Source organism: Bemisia tabaci, chromosome 3, assembly GCF_918797505.1.
Source record: "Bemisia tabaci chromosome 3, PGI_BMITA_v3".
In the NCBI taxonomy this organism is placed as follows: Eukaryota; Metazoa; Arthropoda; class Insecta; order Hemiptera; family Aleyrodidae; genus Bemisia; species Bemisia tabaci.
In genome coordinates, this window is record NC_092795.1 from 17,793,424 (window position 1) to 17,818,220 (window position 24,797).

General features: G+C 42.2%; 1 protein-coding gene across 5 annotated transcripts in view; it reads left to right on the forward strand.

Moving 5' to 3' along the window:
* Window positions 1-24,797, forward strand: part of Ae2 (anion exchange protein Ae2) — a 101,670-nt gene that overhangs the window by 26,912 nt on the left and 49,961 nt on the right. Inside the window, exon 1 of one of the 5 annotated variants that reach the window (XM_072297952.1) lies at window positions 23,814-24,046. The exons of the other annotated variants lie outside the window; for them this stretch is intronic. Coding sequence (XP_072154053.1) covers window positions 23,999-24,046 — 48 coding nt within the window. The 5' untranslated portion in view covers window positions 23,814-23,998. Of the gene's footprint in view, window positions 1-23,813; window positions 24,047-24,797 lie in introns of those variants that run through there. 5 annotated transcript variants of the gene reach the window in all.

Below are 24,797 nucleotides of genomic sequence, written 5' to 3' on the forward strand. Positions count from 1 at the left end.
AAACGGACGGTATGTCTATATACCCCGTAACTTTTTTTTTACCAGTTTGAGGAACACTAATTAATCACTTCCAGAGCTATAATCTTCAATGAAGCAGACCTACATAATTTTATTAGCAATACGGCTTATTAATATTTGTTCAGACGGAAAATCCTAACGAAAAACCGCACAAGAATCAACTGGAGAGGTGGAAAAAAGCGTCATGAGGATGAAGACATTACTATGATTAGTTTACTCACCGCAATGAGAATATTAGCCTTGTAGAACCATTTACAGTGCGAGTCTGATAAGCGCAAAGCTCAGCGCCTTGTTATGAAAATCGTCGCTTGGCTGACAAAGGGGCGTAACTACGCATTGAGATGAGCCCGGAAAAGCATTGAGTTAAATGGACGATAGGGTTCATCGCGAAGTGTAGTTGCGCCTTTATGTCAGCAAGGCGACGAAATTTCACGCATATTATTCGGGCGTGAAATGCGGTGTCTCTCGTCGCGGCGCGCGGCGCGTCGCGCATTTTAAGTACTTTCCAAGCACATCGAGCCGAAGCAAAGTCATGAAAGGTGGAACATCTTGATACAACCTTCCAACCATGCTCCATCGATTCCCCCCATAGAATGCGGAATATGATTAATTACGATACTGTGACAAGCTCTCGAAAAGTCAAGAAAACTCGGGAAGCTCTGAAACTTTTTTAATCAACCGTGAAAAGTCGGGAAATTTCGCAATTGAATTTTTAAGTTTTTTCTTCTGACCCGATGATTCTCATCATTTTCAGCAGAGCTTTTGCTTATGTCGGGAATTTACGATTTAAGAATTGGCTGCCATGTAAAATTCCGCGAGAAACACGATGGTGCCACTGGTTTCTTCCGAAACAAACTCCAAACCCAAAAACAAAGCTTTCAAAGTTATGTAGCTGTTATACAAAATGACGAAAATGTCAAGAAAAATTGTCAAGTCGCCTTTATTTTCTTTCTAGAATAGGTTTGACGTTTTCAACAATAACAGATTTGGTCCGAAAACTATTTCAAATCATGTCTTTTTAAGCATCTGACACATCCTCAATTTTCCTGGAAGTTTTCCAAAATAAGACAGGGAAATTAGGGAAATGTCAGGGAATTTCATTTTCTAAATTTTGTGGCAACCCTGTAAAAATGCAACTCGTGAGGGGGAAATTCGGAAACATTGAAATCGCTAGTTACGTTCTTTCGTGAGGAAAACGACGATATGCAGGAGCTTTATTTCACTTAAGCACACGCTTTGTGAATTTTGAAAAAACCGACCAAAACTTGCATGCCGCCACTGCTCCGAGGACTTAGCTGCTCTCTTGCTCAGCCGTTCAGGGGCTTGAGCCTCGCCTCGCATAATTAGTTTGTTTTGGTTGAGAGCGTGTAATGTTAGCGCAGTCAAATTATTCTCCCGTAAATTAGCCCACTTGAGACCGAAGCTCGAAACCTGAAACCTAATCTTGCCCGTCAGCAGATTCCAGCCGCTACCGACTGAAACTGGCGAAACGCTCCTTTCGCACATTTTATTCGTTCACCCTCTGGTCGATGCGGTTTTGCACGGTTCAATGATGAGCTTTCAAAAAAAATTTAATGTGTAAACCAAACAAACCGGCAATAGCCGATCTCGGTACATATTCTGTAGTAGACATGGAACCCAATCAGTAAAAATCTGAGTATAAATCTCGAAAATCTAGAGAAAAAAACTGGTTGCTGTATGACACAATCGGCGAGAAATCCTGAAAATTTCACCTACCAACTAGCGCTATAAGGGCCCCAAATATTTTATCTAAATCTTGCCGTTACGCCAAGATTTAAAACGGATTTTCACCTTCGTGCTATATTTAAATCCTCGTTTTCGTTTCCTCATCGGCTGAAAATTGAAGGCGGTCAGTAGTAGTACGTTAAGTATTTCGTTATTTGTTTTCATAGCGGTATTTTCAGACGGAGTCAAGACGCGGTAACATTTCAGCCCAGCCTAGTTCATTTACGTACTCGTTACCTCTACTTCACGTCTAAAACTTACCGCGAAGATAATAGGCAACAAATTTCGCACCCGCTCGAACCTCACTAAGTGCATGCCAAGATCACGCGAAATCTTCTTGCCTTGCAACTTTGCATACGAACAATGCCAGAGATAACAAATTCCCGAAAAGACTGTCGCATTTGGTGAATGGCGCTGAAATTCGTTGAGCGATCGTTCATCAGAGTAACAACCCATTGTTTAGTGCTTGAGAGAAGCGGCGCAAAACGCTCTCTTTGTGCCTTCCTTTGAGCCAAGGCCGACAAAAATGCGAAAATCTTCCGAAAGTACCCAAACAGGACTAAGTCCTGGGATTGGGTTCATTTTGCTTGTACATGAAGAAGAGACAAATCTAAGGTTGACGTATTTTTTTTTAGCCGCCACCTCCCAACCGTTCTCGAGATATCGATTTTTAAAGTTACGATTTTTGCACGTTTCCGCGCGGAGTTCCGGCGAGTCAACTGAGCGCCGGCAAGCTGCACGAAGCGCGTTTCCTATCAGCGCTGCAGACCGGCCATTCTTATCAATAGTTCCGTGGCCGAGTGGTAGAGTGTTCGCCTACCGTTCCATCGATCGCGGGTTCGAATCCCGCTTCGTGCCGTAGCTTTTAGGGTACGCCGCAATGCGTTTTTACAAGTTTTCTTTATTTTTATCACACACCAAGGGGTCCGCCCCCTGGCCGCTGCGCGGCCCAACCCCCGGGGCGAAAAGGCGCGCTTCGCGGCGAGCGAAATCATCGAAATCGACCGTTGACGGTTACTGGGTAAATAATTTTAATTGAATGATAAAATGATGTTTCAAATAAAAATTTCCCACCACACATATTCTTAATGACTTTTTCCTTACTCTGAATTTGCAACCGTCAACGGTCGATTTCGATGATTTCGCTCGCCGCGAAGCGCGCCTTTTCGCCCCGGGGGTTGGGCCGCGCAGCGGCCAGGGGGCGGACCCCTTGGTGTGTGATAAAAATAAAGAAAACTTGTAAAAACGCATTGCGGCGTACCCTAAAAGCTACGGCACGAAGCGGGATTCGAACCCGCGATCGATGGAACGGTAGGCGAACACTCTACCACTCGGCCACGGAACTGTTGATAAGAATGGCCGGTCTGCAGCGCTGATAGGAAACGCGCTTCGTGCAGCTTGCCGGCGCTCAGTTGACTCGCCGGAACTCCGCGCGGAAACGTGCAAAAATCGTAACTTTAAAAATCGATATCTCGAGAACGGTTGGGAGGTGGCGGCTAAAAAAAAATACGTCAACCTTAGATTTGTCTCTTCTTCATGTACAAGCAAAATGAACCCAATCCCAGGATGTCACTTCGTAGACGTGCAATTTCCTGAAACCGTTGATAGCTCAAATTCTGGATTGTTCTTTAATCCTCCCTTCATTGAGAAAAATAAATGTTTATGATCTCCACTCAACGACTTGGCTAGGGCACCATTATTTCTTGGAAGTGGAGGCGATTCTTGTTAATAATGGCATTTCGATGGTGAGACTTTGATAATGATCAACTTTGTTTTGCACGGTTGCACGTTTCCAATCGTAGTTAAGCTTTAAAAGGTTGAGTGTTCATAGTTATAGTATCGAATTTCGCGGAATTTATCCTCAGCTTTTCCAGGATATTCTTTTCAAAACGCTCAACAGAGCAGGGCCGGATTTACTTACTTGCCGCCCATGGGCCACCTGTTTTTTTGCCGCCCCCTTCTCATTTCGTTTTGAAACATCAATAAAAACCATCAAGTGAACGTGCCGGAGGGGGAGGGGTGCATAAGACACGTCTACTCGTGTTGGACACACTTTTTTCGAAAGCCTTGTCAACACTACTAGCAAAAGTTCATGGAACTTTGCGCGGAAGTTAGGTTTTTAGAAATGAACGAAAAAATTATGAAAGGACGAACATAAATATGGTTTAATAATTTTAACTTCCGCCGCACCGCGCTGACCGAACTGTGTTTTTGCGCAATGCGTGAAGTATTCATGCAATCTTGTAGGCGCTATGCGTTTCACAGCGCCCGCTGTTGACTGCAGCGACCGCACTGTCTTTTGACGCAATGCGTGAAGTATTCATGCAGTCTGGAAGGCGCTAATATGTGTTACATGCCGACCGCCGCGCCGCGGGTTTTCCCTTTTCATCTCAACATCTCGTCATCATCGGCATGTATCTGCGCCGCGCCGTTCCAGACCAAATTCCGTGTTCGGTTTCTCTCTTAGTCTTAACTCGACTAATTAAAGGTGCTGTCTTTTGTATCACAGAAAGACGACAAAATTAGAGATATACTTACTCTCGGGAAATGAGAGATTTTGTCATCTTTTCTCGTTTTTTTTTTTCTGAATCCGATTTTTCTTTATACCTAGCGACATTTAAAAAAATTACAAAATTTCCCGCCATGGGCCGCGGCCCACGTGGCCACCCCCTAAATCCGGCCCTGCAACAGAGATTTCGAATTTCGCCGTGAGATTTGTGATGCAACTACATTCATTATAGTGAATTTTGCCGTGAAGTTTGTGGTGTAGCACTGAGAATGGACTCATCCGAAAAGCACGTACACTGAGCAAAAAATAAAACCAAGAGGCAAGACTTTTATTTTATTAATTTTATCTACGATACTTCAACAAAGAATCCCTCTTTAAATTTTCGTCGAAACTGAAACTGAAGGATCTTTTAACTTCTAAGGCAAGGGTTGCATGGCGAAAAAAAATCCCATGATATTATTTTCTTCCTAATGAAAAGAAAATTCGCAGGAAATTTCCGTGAGGCATTACGCAACATCTCAAGGGGGAACAATTAAAAGTTACTGAAATAGAATCTACTCATCCGTTTTCGTTAGACTGATCTCATTATTTTCCGCCTGTCTACAATATTCGACAGAGGAAAAATGATTCTATGAAACGCGTAACGGACTCGAGGCACGGCGCACGGTGGATTGAGCCAATGAGAGAGGTCGGACGTGAAATATTTAACTTAAACTGCAAATTTTGATGTTTAATTCGTCACATTTTATATTTTAAGGGGTGTTTCTGAAGGAAATTTTCACTAGGAAGCCAATGGAATCAACTTTCAGACCCCAAAGTTTTGTATTAACGGAGTTAAAGCTTTTAAAATTTCCAAAGTTTGTCCGACTTTTCCTATTGACTCGATCTACCGTGCGGCGAGGTTCGGACTCTTTCACACTTCCGTTAGGGTTAACCATTTCCGTTTATGGGTAGTCAAAAAATTTACTGGGCTGTTCTTCACGAATTTTTACTCTCCAAATTTCGGAAATAACAAGGAAGTATCATTAGAGTAGTAAACTCGTCAAAAGCGAGTCGATGGCTCTTACGTAAAGAGTCCGGCTCAATTTTCAACGAAATCTCATCAGCAGGTTAATATACGCCGCGCCGCCGCCGCTGGAACTATTCTCTCTGCTCATCACAATTTTATTTGTCTCATCATCTTGAGCCGTTACGGCTTTTCCTGCGTGTTTTTCCGTGGGAATCTCCCGGTGGTGTTGCCACAGTGGTTGAACACCAAACAAAATCAAGCAGCCATTCATTCGTTGGAGCGAAGCGCTCCGAAAAAGCCATCTCTATCATACTGTCGTGCTCTTGCCGCATGTATATTTTTCATTCTTCTGTAAAAATTATCCATTTGCTAAATATAATCCTAGCTTAAGCACACTTAAAGTATGCGGTCAATACTGCGATAACGGCATAGGAATGCCGACAAGGCCAGCATGGAGGCTAATTTAATATTAATCTCCCATAGCATTGCTAAGGCGCAACGATACGACTATTCGTACTCTTCGGAATGCGTGCGGTATCACGCCACAATTGAAGGCGTTTTCGAAACCACCAATTTCCCATATCGGGACCCTCGTGCTCGTGCCGCATGAAAACGTGCTCGTGTCGTGTGCAAATTCGGAGCATGAGATTAGGGAAATGACTAATCTTACGAGCTTGTGCAACAGTTGTGTGCACACCTCCTTGTTTCAATTTTTTGTTTATAGCTTTCGTTCCAGTTGATAATGAGCGTCTAATTTGCTCGGATATGTTTTCGTTCTAGTCAATCTTTTCATACGATGTTTTTGCTGTTCTTTCTTGTATTTCATGGTTGATTTGAGTTCCCTCTACTTCGTTACATATCTTACCGCGTGTTTATTTTTAATTCTTAAAAAAAAAAAAATGTCATAATTGTCCATTTGCTGAACACAATCCTAGCAATCCTTGTATTTTAGCGTTGTTTCTTCTGTTTCCTTGTTTTGCATCTGCAATCCTATCTTAAGCACACTTAAATTATGCGGTCAAAACTGCATTAGCGGCAAAACAAGACCGACAAGGCCACCGTAGAGGCTGATTTAACATTAATCTTCCATAGCATTGCTAAGGCGCAACGATACAACTATTCGTACTCTTTGGAATGCGTAAGGTATCACGCCACAATTGAAGGCGTTTTTTGAAAAAATTTAAATAGCAGACTTTCACGTTCAATAGTCCTGAAGTTGGCACGTTTTTGACGAAACCAATTATTTCCTGTGCTGTCATTATAGGATAAAATAGCCCCACATTTTATTTAGAAACAGCGAATGTGCATAGTTAAACAATTTAAAACGGGAAAACCGTTGTCTTATCATTGAAGACTATATATATGTTCATCGGGCGAATTTTCATGGCAGCCCAAGACGTTAACAGCAGCTTGAAAACGGGCGTCTACAAATAAAAAATCTGCTGTTCTACGTTGAAAGCTATAGTATTATGAGCGAATTTTCATCTGAAAACCGGCATGGCAGCGCAAGACGTATGATACCGGTTGAAAAAACGGGTGTCTTTAAGTAAGCCTCGTCGCTCTCAAGAGGGCTCACGGCTCAAGTGCCCGGATTCGAAACCGATATCTTAATTGAATTGATTTTTGGCCGCGTGACTGGAATTAAGCTCTTCACTTATTGCTTCACGCTATAATTGGAATGTCAACGAGTTCGGTGTCAGAATCTCCTTCTAATTCTATTCATTGTATTCGGTAGTTTTTCCTCCGTTTCACTTCATTTTTCCCTCAGTTCCTTATTCCGGACCCAAAGGAAACTGTGTATACGTGCTTTGGTTTTAGTAGACCACTAAGGGAGGTCCCGTGGCCTCTACTGTCGCTAGTTGTCTACTGGTCCTGAAAATCCGGAAAGTCCGGAAATAGTACTGATTTTTTGAGGGCGGTCCGGAAGTACTAAAAAAGTACGAAAATTCCCTATAATGGTCCGGAATATTTTGCTTCATGCCACGGGTGTTCTTTAAAACAGCCTGGAAAATTTGCAATCCCTTTCGCAATAATTTTTAGTGCAGTATTTTCCGGCTGGATCGATATTGTAAAGCCAGTTGATCCTCAAGCCTGCGCAATGAGCTTCGAATTTCCTGGCTACGTCATTTTTCTCGCGATTTCCGCGTGAATTTCGACTTTTTTCGAATTTCGTCGCTTACAGGTACCAAAAAGGTACAGAATTGTTTTGCTTATGAGATACTGAATTATTTGAAAAGGTACTGGAAAAGTACTGTTCAAGTACTTAATATTTCCCAGCCAGTCTTAGTAGACACCCTATTTATGCGACACAATAATCCCGATATGGAATGTTGGCAGTTCCGAAAACGCCTTCAATTGTGGAGTGATACCTCACGCATTCCAGAGAGTACGAATAGTTGTATCATTACGCTTTAGCAATGCGCTGGAAGATTAATTTTAAAATCAGCCTCCACACTGGCTTTGTCGGTGTTGTTTTGCCGCTAATGCAGTTTAAACTGCATAATTTAAGTGTGCCCAAGCTGGGATTGTATTTAGCAAATGGATGATATTCACAGAAAAATTAAAAACAAACACGCGGTAAGATATGTAACGAGGTAAAGGGAACTCAAATCAACCGCAAAATACAAGAAAGTACAGCAAAATTTTTTTTTATGAAAAGCTTGAGTAGGACGGAAACATATCCGAGTAAATTAGAGGCTCATTATCGACTGGAACGAAAGCTATAAAAAAAAAATAAACCAAGAAATTCGCTCATAACTGTTGCACAAGCTCGTAAGATCAGTCATTTTTTAATCTCATGCTCCGAATTTTATGCGACACGAGAATCCTGGTTATCCTGGTACAGAAAATTGGTGGTTTTGAAAACGCTTTCAATTGTGGCGTGATACCTCCCGCATTCCGGAGAGCACGAATAGTTGTACCGTTGCGCCTTAGCAGCGCCACGGAAGATAAATATCAAATCAGCCTCCACGCTGGCCTTGTCGGTTTTCCCTTGCCGCTATGACAGTTTTGACCGCATAATTTATGTGTGCTTAAGTTAGATGGATACTCCATTAATCCATATAGAATAATGAAAAATAAACACGCGGTAAGAAATATAAGTAAATTAAATCCCTTGATCTTCGCACACATTTCCTTTGCGACCGGGATCCAAATCCATCAGAGTTAGACTTTTCCTTCGACTCTTTTCCTCTTTTCCTCTTTTCCTCTTTTCCTCTTTTCCTCTTTTCCTCTTTTCCTCTTTTCCTCTTTTCTTTTTTTCTTCTTTTCTTTTTTCTTCTTTTTTTCTTCTTTTCTTTTTTCTTCTTTTCTTCTTCTTTTCTTTTTTCTTCTTTTCTTCTTTTCTTTTTTTCTTATTTAAACTCAAAATTTAACCTTTCCCTTCAACCCTTTTGTATTTTTACTGATGTAACCTTAATTTCCATGTAAATCCATTACTACTACTACCCTCTTTAGAGGTCTAAATGGCCTTAGATGCTAAAGCACCGCTTTTAAATAAACTTATACAGGGTGAGCGAAAAGTCCCCGACCCCCCCTCTAACTTTTAAACGAATTGAGCTAAGGAAATGAAACTTTGGGAATGTTCCTATCTCAAAGGGGACCATCTTTTGAGGGGCTCAAAATTTTGTTCCCCCCCTTAGGGGGGACAGGGGCCCCCAACTTTTTTTTTTCAAATAGCAACCCCTATCTTGTGATACCTCATTCGAAAGAGCAGAAAAACTAAGAATTTTGGCGCAGACCGCAGATCAATATCTCAATTTTTGACCGAGTTATGATAGGTCAAAGGTCAAATTTGACCTATTTTCAAAAAATCATAACTCCGGTTCAAATTATCGTAAAGAAAAAAATAAAACGGGAAAATTTACCAAATTGTGTTCGCTTTTACGTAAAAATTGCAGAAATCACTTCGATTTAATTTTAAGGGGGGGGGGGGGGGGCTCGGACCCCCAAATACGTCAATTCAAAGGTCATTCAATTTTCCTGCGAAATAAGCCAATTTCCTCTGGATTTGCCTCCACATTATCTCAGTAAGGTCAAAATCAGTTCAACATTACGTTGGCAAGTCCCCAAATTTCGGGCAAAGTTAAAAAAACGAAATTTAAGGTGATTAAATTTGACCGTTTAAATTTCGTTTTTTTAACTTTTCCCGAAATTTGGGGACTTTCCAACGTAATGTTGAACTAATTTTGACCTTACTGAGATAATGTGGAGGCAAATCCAGAGGAAATTGGCTTATTTCGCGGGAAAATTGAATGACCTTTGAATTGACGTATTCGGGGGTCCGAGCCCCCCCTTAAAATTAAATCGAAGTGATTTCTGCAATTTTTACGTAAAAGCGAACACAATTTGGTAAATTTTCCCGTTTTATTTTTTTCTTTACGATAATTTGAACCGGAGTTATGATTTTTTGAAAATAGGTCAAATTTGATCTTTGACCTATCATAACTCGGTCAAAAATTGAGATATTGATCTGCGGTTTGCGCCAAAATTCTTAGTTTTTCTGCTCTTTTGAATGAGGTATCACAAGATAGGGGTTGCTATTTGAAAAAAAAAAGTTGGGGGGCCCCTGTCCCCCCTAAGGGGGGGAACAAAATTTTGAGCCCCTCAAAAGATGGTCCCCTTTGAGATAGGAACATTCCCAAAGTTTCATTTCCTTAGCTCAATTCGTTCAAAAGTTAGAGGGGGGATCGGGGACTTCTCGCTCACCCTGTATTACTACCACTACTTCTTTTCTTTTTTTCTTCATTTCTTCTTTTCTTCTTTTCTTTTTTTCTTTCAAATCACCAATGGAAACGGACTTCTCTCGTTCCAGTGCGTCCATGCAACCCGGTTGCCCGATGCGCGTCGTCGTTCGGTTTGGCACCGCGGGCGATCGTTTCGCGTCGTCTCGCCGCGACGCGCGGTTCGCGGGGATTGTATTTCGAATAGGCAGCAAACCGCGCGTGAAATGCGCGAGCGTTGACTGACTCCGCAATGACTGCATGTCTCTCGCCGAACGAGGCCAAACAGAGAACAACGCCTTCGGCCGCCGTTGCCCCCGTTCCCGGTTCCCGCGAAATTTTACCCGAACCCTACAATTTTTGCCGGGGCCATCCGGCAACCCTGCGAGAGGCCCGATGATCCGAAAGGATCGCCGCTTTTATCGATGCTGGATGCTGCGTCGACTGCGTCCGTCCGCCGATACTGACGTCTGTTCGTGGATGCTGTCTGCACCGACCGCTCACGAAGGGCGGTGTGCGTTTTGCTCCTGGCGACGCGACGCACAGTGGATCGAGTTAATGAGAGAGGTTGGACATGAAATATTTTCACTAAAACTGCAAATTTCCACGCTTGTCATGTCAAATTTTAAATTTTGAGGGGTGATTCTTGAAGTAAATTTTACGGGGAAAAACCAGTGAGACCGTCTTTAAGACCTCGACATCTTGTGATGACGATGTTATATGCTTTTAAAGTTTCCAAATTTTGTCCGTCTCCCATTGACTCGAACCACTGTGCGACGGCCACAAAGTGACGTTATCTCAATTTCGTCATTCATGAAAGAAAGAAAAAAAAAATCCGCGCTGAAAAAAAAGGTCGTGTCAAACCGAATTTTAGGTTTGTGTAACCTAGCTTCGGCGGTAAAGGCAACTTACGAACGAAATTCGGTCGTATGAACCGAACGTCCGGTTGTATAAACCGAACGTTCGGTTCGGTTCAGACAAACCAAATAGTTAGGGTGATAAGGATCATGGTGGAATATTCGGTTCATTCGACTGGACTTTTTTTTCAAACAACCTGACTTGAAAGGTCAGATTTTTTGATGGTTTAAGCCGGGAAAAGCGTATATCTCCGACTACAACTTGCAAATCACCGCTCATGTTACATTTTTGTGAAAAGGAAGCAACCAAAAGTGGTTCTTGAAAATTTCCGTGAATTTTTTTCAATCGTTTAAAAACATTTTCTTTTTAAGTTGTGTTTGAACAACATCATAATGTACAATTCATACAATTCATCAACAATTTCATATTTCTGAACTTTGCAGATAGAGATATTTATTAATATTCGCTTTCAATCAATCTTAAGGCAGGTTTAAAAGTTGGGGAAAAGTCTGGAAATTTACTACATACAGTGTGACGTACTTATAAAGTTAGAAAATTGCACTCAATTGTGAAAGTTAGAAATTTAATTGAAATGTAGCCGTCAAACATCGAGTCATAAACATCAAGGCCGTAGTTGCGATCTTTTTTCAAACTTTTGGCATCCATGTGTCAATTGATTTTCGTTCTAGATGTGATGCTGAAACAAGAAGGTAAATCGTAAATCGAGGGAAAAATAACCTTCCGCAGATTGTTGTCTCCCTAGGTACATCCTACGATCGCACCCAGTACAATCATGAAGGTAAACTCTTAAAAGAAGTTCTCAACTTTTTAAATGTCAAAAGGATTTATCGTGGTAAATGTCTCGTGAGGAGTGCTCTTATCTACATCTAAATCAACATTGCAAGAAAGCAAGTGGCGCAGCAAGGAACAAAGAGCAAGGGATCTCGAACATCCCTTTAAGGCTCCATTAGATTCTGAAGACAGGTCACGATAGCTTATAATATTTCTCTCCCCTTCAGTCACAACCTCTAGCAAAAAAAATGAAAGATGCTGAGAATCTGAAATTCATTATATGTTGAGCCCAAAGACTCAAATATTGAGGTGTAGCAACATGACTGTTCATCAGTGATTTGTAAAATTGCAACCCCAAATTGCTGCTCGGAGGAGAGTAGTTACCAGCCAGTGCGCCTTCATGTTTTCGTGTATGCAACGTGGACATCCATTATGTACGAATAGTTGCACCGAAAGCGCCGTCAACGTTGACCAAGACATTCACCGTAGGCACAAGTGCCTTCCCGTACTTTTTGAAATCGCTATCAAGCATTTTGCATTTGCTTTTTCACATGCCTCTACAGCTTTTATCAGCTGAAAACTCGGACGTGGAAATCCTTATCGTGTTGTCTTTCGCAAAAGTTTTCCCACGATAAGGAAGTTCATGCGGACTATACATTTCGCGAATAGAAACTAACCTAGAGGTCATTCGCAAATGATGTTTCTTATCCCGTATCTGGTTTTCTCTTCCCTTTACGCTTTCCTTCAAAAGAGTCAGGCCTGTCTTTTACTCCCGTCCCTTCTTATAAAACTGACGTCATTATTTTATGGATTGTCTCTTATTTGGCTTATTTTCCTTATGCGTTTGAGTTTGGTGGATTGGTCATAAAAATCGGTTCTCTATTGTGCGAAAATAGTCCATCGGCGAACCTTGGGACCTCATGAGATCTTCATTTACGGCACTTACTGAACAGCGCCTGGCTTAAAAGCAGTCAATTAATGAAGGCTGCAAGGCAAGACGTTGGCCTCTTTTAATCACTGCAGCTGCGATCAATTCGAAAGAGAGGGGTAGTGCGGGTTCAGTGCAGAATCTTCGCCACAAATTGCGTTTCTGCCCCCAGGTGCCCTGGTGCAGTGTTTGATTCTCTCCGATACCCTCGTTGTCACATCGCAAAAACTTGTTTAGTTCTTTTGTACATTGGAAGGGAGGAGAGATAGAGGCTGATAAGAAGTTACATATAATTTCCTTGTTTTGCATCCAGGAGAGTTGACGGTACCAAAAATATGTCTGGTCAGGATTGGTCACGTGCACCTCGGACAGTTCCTTCCGCGGGTCTCTCGGCATTCTGGAAATGGGATGAAAATGGCGGATCTAAATCGTGGTCTAAAATGGCCAGGCTATTTTGGCAGGGCGGGAGGGGGGGGGGGGCGTTAGAGGAACCCCTTTTCCTCTAACTTAAAGTGACACCTGGGGTGCCTCCCGCGGATAATTGTTTCCCGAGTCGCCTCGAAAAATTGACAATTTAACCGAATCAGCATTGAAGTTAAAAACTATGTACCTTATTAGTGGTAAAAATAAATTAATTTCACCCTCCGTCCTGCAATTATTGAAAACCACCAGAGAAGAAATATGTTTTAATCGATAAAGAACTTAAAACGCATAAAACACATAAAACCAAAAATATAATGTTGGTTTTGTGATCATTTGTGGCGTAGGCTTGGAAATATTATATTCGTGCTCTTGCTTTCCCAAACCTGCTCCTTTTTCTTTTTTGCTTAAGTACCCTCCCTTTCTCTCGCTCTTCCCCTCTTATTCCCCCTTTTCACCCATCCCTTTTTCATGCTCTTTCATTCTCTCTACATTCATTTTCTTTTTCGGCCCAGAGGGCAATCTAGAGCCTTTTCATCCTTCTAATGCTGCACCGGGCTCGACTTCGAGATTCATAACCGATGTACGACGATTTTGAAACAAAAATGTAATGCACCACCTGTGCGACACTTGTCTAAGAATAGCCGTACCTTCAGTTTGCGTCATATTTGAGTCCTAGCGAGAAGGTTTACGTTTTGAAGCAGCGGAGAAAATGCATTTTGAAAAAACTTGGTGGGGTACCGTATCAGTGCACGCTGTGGGTTTCCTCGCGTCAGGAGGAGGGGTAACTTTTTTAATGCTCTAAGCTTTTTGCAAACAATTTTTGTATGCAAGAAGAGAGAAAGAACATATTTCTGCCCCTATGCTGAACGTGAATTGGCATTCAGACCTCGGATTATGAAAACCGCGTGTGTCCAACATTTTAGAATCTAGGATCCTTTTGTTTGCTTTATACATCACCGACACATTAATTCAACAAGATAGTGGCGATGACTTGGTTATAAATGAGTCTCCGTTCATTTTAATATTCCACGCGTTATCGCGCTTAAATTATTTTCTCTCTTTCTTTTTTTCTCGCTCTCGTGGGTCGTGCACCGAACCTCACAATGGAATTTGAGCTTTCAAAGGAAGTAAAAGAAAAAATCCAATCGCTAAAAAAACTGCTCAGTTTTTCCAGAATATCCTAAGAGAACTGGAAACTAGAGACATTATTCGATATAAATCATCCACTTCCGTCGGAATATCCCAAAAATTCTGAAATTTTTGAAGGTAATCAACCATCCATTTTCATCCCTCTATACGATTTTAATTGTCCATTCTAGAGGTTAAGTTTTCCAGATTCTTCACATTTGTCATCGTTTATCATTGAGATTGCCATCAACTTTTGCTCGGAAGAACTTTTCCACAGTCCACAAGAAACTCGAATTTAGGTCAAATTTCAAAGTTTAACACCACTGTGCAGGATGTGAACCCCCTGTGTGGCCCGCAGTGTAGATAGATGTTTTCGCGCGACGATATTTTTCTCCCCTGATGAGTGAACCAAATACGGTCGGATTTCTACCGTACTAAGGAAAAACACCGTATGAACATTCGGGAGTCGTCAGACTCCCTCCGCTAAATGATCATTCTTGAGGAGAGTTGTGAATATTTTCTCTTCCCATCACTGGAAAAAAAAAAAAAAAAAAAAAAAAAAAAAAAAAAAAAAAAAAAAAAAAAACACATTGGATCTAGAGTCTAGACTGCTGAAAACATTGACAAGAAAAAGGACTCTTGATTCAATCAGATTTAAGCTTAAATCAAAAGGAAATCCGCTCAAATCAAGAGGCTTGGTTCTTGATTTAAGCTTAAATCTGATTGAATCAAGAGTATTTTTTCTTGTCGATGTTTTTAAGAGTCTGGACGCTAGATCCAATTAGTTTTTTCCCAATGATTTTCAGAGAATTTAGATCTGGTTGCGAATGAAATTCTCGGAAAAATCGGAGGGAATATCTTCAGAAATTTGCTCATAAATTCGTATTTTATACAAGGATATTTGGCAACGTCTGAAGGCGCATACGGCGTTTTTCCTTAGTACGTCAGATTTACACCCCGGGCATCCAATCACGGGAGAGAAGGGTTGCCGCGCTGAGGGTAAACTCGCAAATGGGTTGACATTTGCCGAGTCGCTGCCCAGCGCGCAACTACCAAATCCGGACGAAAACGGGAAACAAACCGGGCGTTTTTGAAAAAAGGACACGGACATTTTCAGACGAGCTTCAACGCACGGAAAAGCACGGTCGTCGCGTGACTCATCTTAAAAAGCGCGGGATCCCTTTCGAGAACGATCCGTTCCGATATCAATGGCGCGGAAAGGTCGCGTTCTCCTGTTGTTGTTTTTTCTTCTTCCTCATCTTTTTTTCATCTCTCCCGCCCGCCCACGTCCTCGGTGCAAAATAAGTACCCTTTTTTGAGCCGAGAGCACTTCAATCAATAATCTTATGTTTTGATGGAACCCTGTTTTCGCCGTCGTCGTGTCAATCCAGACCGCCGCACGGTGGATCGAGCCAATAGGAGAGGTCGGACAAAATTTGGAAACTTTAAAAGCTTATAACTCCGTTTATACACAATTTTGAGGCTCTAAAAGCGGTTTCATTGGTTTCCTCGTGAAATTTTCTTCTGCAAGCATCCTTTTAAATTTAAAATATGACGAATTAAGCATCTAAATTTGCAGCTTTAGCGAAACATTTCATGTCCGACTTCACTGATGGATTCGATCCACCGTGCGCCGCGCTGCGATGCCTCGCTTTGTGCGAATATCGTTCGATTTATCTTTGTCTTCGTTGACAGGTTTGACGGCCGGCCGCTGAAGCAGCAAACAATAGCTGGAAATTTGTGATGACCCAGAAAATTTAAGGGTAATCGAGGAAATTTTCAAAGTAAATGTCTAAAGTTAGGGAATGGACCACTAGACAAGGTACGAATTTAAGCATTCTGATACATGTTTCCTAGTCAGAATTTCACGTAAAACAAGATTCGCGCAACGAAAATCACCGAAATCAACTCCTACGAAAGATATCAACGTCTTTATTTCACATTGGTTACGAGGAATTTGAACTGCCCGCTCACAAGAAACTCGAAGCTCTACGTGAGTCAAATCGTGCACTACAACGGTTTTAGCAAGCTTCCTGATCAAGCAATGTTCATTTCCCACCATGTGTTGTTCAAACTATGAAAAACTTGCTATAGCTGAGCCAAAGCGTCAAGATTGACGTTTCGAGATTTTTATATCGCAGAGACTGTCATGATAACTTTTAGCGCGCGATGTGAGTCACGTAGAGCATTGAGTTTTCATGAGCGGGTGGTTTGAATTCACGCATCAAGAATCATTAAATATCTTCGTAAGGAGTTGATTTCGGTAAGTTTCGTTGTGTGCATCGTAGTCTACGTGAAATTTTGGTCATGAAACGTGTATCAGAATGCTGACATTCGTGCCCTGTCTACTGGTCCATTTTTATCGTTTTACAATTGAGATCGGAAAAGTATCAGTGGCGACCCGTGAATGAACGACTATCGATATTTCTCCCTTTTGAGGGCGTGGTAAAAAATCGACAATTGTGAACACCCTGTTTATCGATCTTTTTCCATAAGCTTAAATGGCACACTGGAAAAAAAATGTCGCTTGGATCTTGAGTCCAGACTCTTAAAACCACTGACAAGAAGAAATACTCTTGATTCAATCGGGGGCTTGCTTAAATCGAATGGAAATCCGCCCAAATCAAGAGGCTCGGCTCTTCGATTCAAGAAAAAATCGGATTGAATCAAGAGTATTTTTTCTTGTCAATGTTATGAAGAGTCTGGACTCTAGAGCCAAGCGAACTTTTTCCGATACAGATCAATCAATGTATCGCAAACCACGCCTTATTACCACCGAAAAGTATAGCTCAACAGTTTGATGAAGCCGTCGAACTAAGTTTGCTTGTTCGAATTTTCACCCTTGAAGTTTTCTCTCGAAATGTGTTCGGCACAATGTCAAAGATGATCTAATGAATAACGCGCGGAATCTTTTTACTCGCTATTTTTCAGCAACGCCAATGTTGTCCCAAAGTTTAGAACCTTTGTGGAGACTATTTGGCTGTGTCGTTTGTCATCGATCATCAATTTAGATTCAGCAGTCAAATTGATGAAATTTTATAATCATCTCAGGCGAAGTGGATCGAAAACAATCAATCAATGAAACTAAAACGATTCAAAGTCACCCACGCAGGCCAGAGGTTTGAAACTCTAAATAAAACGCGTTACCATGAGTTCGGATGTCAAAATTACCCCCGAACCTCGAAATGAAGCAAGCTTAACATTTTCAATCGGTAAATTACATCTGTCTCTGGTTAGACCAACAAGCACACCTAATATTATCCAAGGGGGGGGGGGGGGCGAAAGTTATCATATTTGATCTTTATAATTCGCCTTATCAAAATAATGACTGCAATTCTAAAAGCCTCAGATGGAGACCGCTCTAAGGCGAGGCGCGCGTGAATGATCGATTATCGATATTTCCCCATTTGAAGCTATGGTAAAGAATCGATTACCATTCGATCGGTGTCCGTTCTTGCAAACACCCTGTTTATCGATCCTTTTCTATTTGTTCAAATGGCAGATCAATCGATCCATCGCAAAGCATGCCACGCCACTGCACTGAAACCGTTGTACCCACCATCATCGCGTCTCTCGTGATATTTACCAAGCATGTAGACGAGGAGTGGCGTGGCGTGAATTGCGATATATCGATCGTTATGCCATTTAAACCTATGGTAAAGAATCGATTATTATGGTGTTCGCTGCGAAAACCCTGTTTATCGATCCTTTTCTATAGGTTTGAATGGCCAAACAATCGATGAATCGCAATTCACGCCACTCCGCGCCACTGCAGACGAGGACCGTTTTGAACGCGATTTGTAAAGCCCCGAGGGGAATCCATCTATAAAGCGGCAACATTGCGCGAACCCCTGTGGTGGTGGCACAGTCCGATCATTTCACTCGGGCGTTTTGCATTTTTGCACCTCTCCCCGTTCCCCGTTCCTCGGTCGCCGCACAGAGGATCGAGTTTATCAGAGAGGTCGGACACGAGATTTTTAACTAAAACTGCAAATTTTGATGTCTACTCCGTCATGTTTTAAATTTTAAAGGGTGTTTCTAAAAGGTAGTAGCACTAGGAAACCTACGAAACCACTCTTGGAACCTCTAAGCTTTGCACAAACGGAGTTATGAGCGTTTAAAGTTTAAAAATTTTGTCCGACCTCTCCTATTGACTCGATCCATTGTGCGCCGGTGCTCCAGGTCGCTTTTGAATGAAGTCCCCGCACGCAGCTCAAGCCACGGTTTCACAGAAAGCGGTCCGGCGCGAGGTCGGCCGCGCAAAACACCTCGATCGTGTGCGATGGTTTTTAATCGCCCGTTGCTGCTGTAATAGTAAGAGTAAGTTTGGAATGGAGATGTTGCATGTATAAGGATTCTGCGATTTGACTGTTGATTCTTATGTAAAAGTTCGTGAGAAACACGATGGTGCCACTGGTTTTCGCTGAAATCAACTCCCAAACTAATAAAAAGCTCTCAAGTCGAGGCCAAAATGGAGGGGATATCCCACCCTACCCTGAGAGTCCACGTCTACATCAAGACAAACTCTCCATGCAAAGATAGGGAGTAAATATATTGACATGGCTGCCACTTTATTTTGGGGACTCCAAAACTGAAAACACGGCAACCCTGCTAATGTGTTTGCTCCCTATCTTTGCATGGAGAGTTTGCCTTGATGTAGACGTGGACTCTCAGGGTAAGGTGGGATATCCCCTCCATTTTGGCCTCACTTTGAGCGCTTGTTTTGAGCTTGGGAGTTAATTTCAGAGTAAAAACCAGTAGCGCACCATCGTGTTTCTCGCGATCTTTTACATACGAATCAACAGTCAAATCGCAAATTCCTTACACATGCAACATCTCCATTTTAGAGCCTGTAGAAATGGATGGATGGAAAATGATTGGGCTCGGTCACAAGAATCTGCCGCGCAGCCAACTTCGTGTCGCCGCGCTTTGTGGGACCGTGGCTTTAATTCGTGAGTCGTGCTTGCACACGAAAAATCATAAATAAATAGTCGCCGTAACCAACGGCTGTTTAGTACCGCGCGATGTCACCCTGTATCATGTCGTTCCGTTAACCTTATTCTTCACCCAAGGAACCCCGGGAGCAGGGAATATAGACAATTGCAGTACATCGTAACATCTATTTAGCGGATGTTCGGCTTAAATTTCGTCGTATCGTCACTTTCCGGCCAAAGAATCACGAAGAATCATTCAATGGACGCCATATTTTATGTCAGAACGGCATTCGATATATCGCATCAATTGGTTTCATTTTTTCAGCTACTCGTCATTTTTCTCCAATTTTGCGATCACAATTCTTTTGTCAGGAGACTAAAGCTCTCACTTACCAATTTTAACAAAGAAATTCAACGTATTAAATGCGTGGTTTTTTCAGAGAGAAAACATCGCATTCGATACTGATATCGAAACTGCACTCGAATGCGATATATCCTCTCTAAAAAAACCACGCCTTTATTACGTTGAATTTCTTTGTTAAAATTGGTAAGTGAGTGCTTTAGTCTCTTGACAACAGAATTGCGATCTCAAAATTGGAGAAAAATGACGAGTAGCTGAAAAAATGGAACCAATTGATGCGATATATCGCATGCCATTCCGACACAAAATATGGCGTCCATCGAATCACCTTAAGAAATTGCCGCCGGTATTTTATTTCTTTTTCATAGAAATTGTTGGTTGAATCTATTTTGCCGCCGATGAATTTTATCGGCAGCGCAAAGAAAATTCAGTGAAATTTTCTGACAGCTTCGTCGAACAATTTCTGCATGAAAAAATAAAATGGCGGCGGAAATTTGTAACGCCGCATGGCGCTTGTGATACTTTGCCAGAAGGTGACGATATCTGTACGTCCCGCTCGTTTAGTGGCATCCGAATAAAAACCGCCGAGCCAAGAAGAACTGCTCATAAAATTCCGCGACCATCTCAACCCTAGCCCATCCATCGGTTAACAGACGCCATAAAATGCACTCGCAACAGGTGTCAGTATCGATGATGCGCTGTGCGAAGCTCGGGGGCAAGATATTAGCGGTAGCCAGTTCCAACATCCTCACCATGAGTTGTTTATTGCGAATAGTTTGCCCATTAGCCACGCGTAGTCATCACTCATCACTCTTCGCACCCCATTAATCAAGTTTTTATGGGATGGCATCACCAACTGTCGTCTTGGTGTCATTGGCCCGATACCAGCACATTTCCGAAGACTCCAGTATGCAGTTTACTTTTGTTGGTTTTTCTGTGCGATATTCGTGTTTATGAAGCATTTTCTCAAGGGTATCATGTCATTTTCAGACTTACAATCCTGTTCTTCCTGCTACCTATCTCAGGAGATTGTTTTTTTGAAGTGCTCAAGTCGTCGCTTCACTGACGTAAGGGCGTATCTAAATATGAGCCAGATGTAGTCGCACTTTGAAGCAAAATGAATTTCAATTAATGAGTACGAAGTCAATCTCCGTCGAAGTATCAGAAATGTATCGTAAATATGTTTCATTCATAGGTTTAGCTGTGGCAATGGTTTTGAAATGTTTTTGAAACCTTCCTGATATTGTTTATTGAACGGACTGCAATATATTTACAACATATATCTGACACATCATTACACACTTTTTGGGGTTTTTTTATGCCTTTTTGAAATAAATTTGAAACGTATCCAACACATTATAATTTTAAGAACGTTTGATTAACTACAATTAGAAACATTTTCAATATGTTTTCAATATGTTTCAAAGACACAGTCAACTTACTCACTTCATGTATTCGTTTTGAAAAAGTGTTATGAACCTGTTAATGACTGATCCGAGATTGACAACATTAAAATCATTCCATTGTGTAACTGTGCTATCAATCCGCATACAGAGAAACTAACAACACATTAGTTGTTTTTGAGAAGGGCAGGATTAGCGGTCCCTTATTGAATAATAAAAATAATCCAACCAGCCAGGTATTAGTCGGGTTCCCGCTGCTGCAAGTATTTTACATTTACCCACGAGTTTCGTCAGAAAATTCCACGGGAAACACGATACTGCCTTTGACTTCCTGTAAAATCAACTCCTAAGAGGAAAAAAGTTCCTGAAGTTGCGGCCGTAATGGAGGGGGACCCGTGCTCCTTGCTCTATAAAAGATTCCACTTTTATATTCATTCAAACTTTGTATGCAGAGATTGAACTGAATACATTAGCACGGTTGCCGTTACTAGATACTAAATTTTACCATCTTAAAATTTGAAATTCATCGCGTACAGTGGCAACCCTGCCAATGTATTCAACCTCATCTCTGCGCGGAAAGTTTGATTGAATATGGCGATGGACTCTCTCATGCAGGGTTGGGTGCTCCCACTTCACGGCTTCAACTTTCCGAGCTCTTTTCAGGTTTTGTGCTCAGGGGCGGATTTTATTAGGAACAAGTGCCTCGTCGTTTTCTTCGTGGACTTAACTACCCGAAAATGAGGACGAGATGAGAAATCACCGCTGTCCAGAATTATCTCATCGTAGGAGCCTCAATTTTTTTAAAAAAAAAGAAAAAATCGGATTCATTATACGTAAGTAAGGACTAAGGACATTTGGATTGCATTTTGCAAAAAGGAACCACTAGCATTGCAATGTTGCTAAGATTGTGCAACTTCTTTTGTCTTGGAGGAAAAACCCGATTATCCAATAATAGTTTCTATTTTACTCGCTAAAAACTGTAAATTTAAGACAAAAATTACCATTTAAATTTCATACTTTTTCACGATTTCCGCAATTTTATTGCAGAAGATGAAGTTGCACAATCTTAGCATCATTGTAATGCCAGTGGTTCCTTTTTGCAAAATGCAATCCATTTGTTGCCCCAGTAGTTTCTCGCTAGGCCAGAGAAAAAAACTACTTTCGTCGAGGAGCGACTATTTAGATTAGAATTACGAACAAAATTGTCTGAAAAATTGAGGAAAAAAGATAAATAATTTTTCTCAGTAAATTCGTATTTTATCAAAGGAAATTTCGCAACGCCTGAAGGTTCATACGGCGTTTTTCCTTAGCTAGAACGCCGTATGAACCTTTAGGCGTTGCCAAATTTTCGTTGGTAAATCAGGAATTTTTGGTGAAGATTGTAAATATTTTCCTTTCAATTTTTCAGATAATTTTGTTCGCAATTTTACCAGAAGCTCCTGAAAATCTCTCAAAAAAATATTCATGACTTTTCTCAAAAATAAACATTGTATTGAAGGAAATTTGGCAACTCTCGAATGTTCATACGGTGTTCTTCCTTAGCACGGCAGTATAGAGGTACGCCCTTACGTCAGAGGAGCGACGAAATGTGCGACATTTTCACGCGCCGGGCAAGGTGCGTGATCGATCAGTCTGCACCCCTGGCGGTTCCCTCTCTTTCGGAAAAGGATAAATTGGTCCTGGCGGCGCGGCGCCGTATCCCCTTACAACTGGCGAATCCGTTCAAGTTCCCGGACGGAATCGTCGGCTGGCTTTCCTTTCCGGTGCCGCGATTTGAGATGCGCTCATGCCCGGCGTCGCATTCGTCGTCGCCGTCGCCTTTAATCAGTTTAACGGCCGCGGAACTCGCGCCGCAATTATTTCCTTTGCACGGCTTCATCCCATCGGTCATTCCTTCGACCGCGCTATCACTTTCGGTTGTCCTCTTCCTCTTCCGATTTTGTCCCTCCGGTTCTCGGTCATAAATCCCGTTGATGGTGTCCCCGTCCGGTTTTTGGTCATAGGTCCCGTTGATGGTGTCTCCGTCTGGTTTTCGGTCATAAATCCCGTTGATGGAATCTCCGTCCGGTTTTCGGTCATAGGTCTCATTGATGGTGTCCCGTCCGGTTTTCGGTCATTGGTCCCGTTGATGGTATCCCCGTCCGGTTTTCGGTCATAAATCCCGTTGATGGTGTCTCCGTCCGGTTTTCGGTCATAGGTGTCGATCGTGTCCCCGTCCGGTTTTCGGTTATAGGTCCTGTTGATGGTGTCTCCGTCCGGTTTTCGGTCATAGGTCTCGTTGATGGTGTCTCCATCCGGTTTTCGCTCTTAAATCCCGTTGATGGTGTCTCCGTACGGTTTTCGGTCATAAATCCCGTTGACGTTGTCTCCGTCCGGTTTTCGGTCATAAGTCCCGTTGATGGTGTCCCCGTCCGGTTTTCGGTCGTAAGTCTCGTTGATGGTGTCTCCGTCCGGTTTTCGGTTATAAGTTCCGTTGATGGTGTCTCAGGCCGGTTTTCGATCACAGGTCCCGTTGATGGTGTCTCCGTCCTCCGAGATTCTTCACGTGGACAGTTTAAATTCAACCCGAAACTGAAATTGAAATCGCGGATTGAGGATGGTCCTTTCCTCTGTGCGGACGATCACATTCCATTAGTGCTGCCTCCGACGGATTTCAGCGACCAGCATGGTTTTCGTATCGGTGGTCCTAGTCGGTTGGTGTTTGATGTACATAGCTCGAATAATAATCGCGCTAATGCAGTGATTGCTAGATTGTTCAGTACTTTTTCCGAGCTCCAATAACGCCATCCGCAATTTTACGATAACTCGGTAGCGCTGTACGATTGCCAGATCGTGTTTAAAAAAAGTAGCATGTGCCTTTCGTAAACCCGACGTGAAACATGGATATTTTACCGCACATTCTGACAACATTGTGACGCTGGGGATGTGGGATACCGCGTCTGCGAATCGTTCACGCGTCGGGATGCTGCACCCACGATCGATTGAACTGTGCGTCGATTTAGAGGATCTGAAAATCTTGACTATGGAATATGTGTTCGCCGCCGATTTGTCGATCGCGATTATGTCGGATATCCGGTCGTCGCACCGTCCGTTCAACCCAAAGGTAATTCGGGAAATCGTTCGTCGATCCAGGATTCTGAAAGTGCTCCAGTCGCACATGGAAACTGAATGCACGTGAGGTTCATTATCGTCAGGCGCCGACCGAGCAACCCTCCGGTGAGTGACGTCGCAATAATAAGGTCACGCCCCACAGTGCAGCGAGTCAATGAAAGAGGTCGGACATGACATCTTCGAATAAAACTGCAAATTTTGATGTTTATCTCGTCACATGTTAAATTTTAAGGGGTGCTCAAAGAAGAATATTTTACGAACCTCAAAATTTTGTATAAACGGAGTCATGAGCACTTAAAGTTTCCAAATTTTGTCCCAACTCTGTCGTTGTCTCGATCCACTGTGCGCCCATTGAAATCCAATTTAATGTCAAACATTTTGGAGTGAAATTCTGTGCCAGAGTATGCAGCGCCCCAAAACTCCGGGTGATTTGAATGCGAAGTAAAATCTATCCGGGGGGGGGGGGGGGCTACACTATCACGGAGTGGAATATCTACTCTTTTTGTGGAGTGTCACACGGTGTTATAAGGTGCTAATTTCATTTCGCATTCATATCACTCGGGGTTTTTGGGCGCTGTTTGGACTCCGGCACCGAATTTCGCTCCTCGATTAATAACATTTTTCTTTCAATAATATTTGGACCACATTTTACAGAGTCTCTAATTCTGGTTCGCTCTTGAAGCAACATATTGTCGGTTTCGATACAAAGAAACGTAGCCATTTTTCAACGCCGCAAAACTTCTCAAAAATATTATTGTACTAGGAATCTGTCGGTTTCTCTAATTGAAAATCCGAGTGATTCTCCACCTGTTTACTCGCGAAAATTTGCGACATTTTGAACTTTTTACGAAGATTT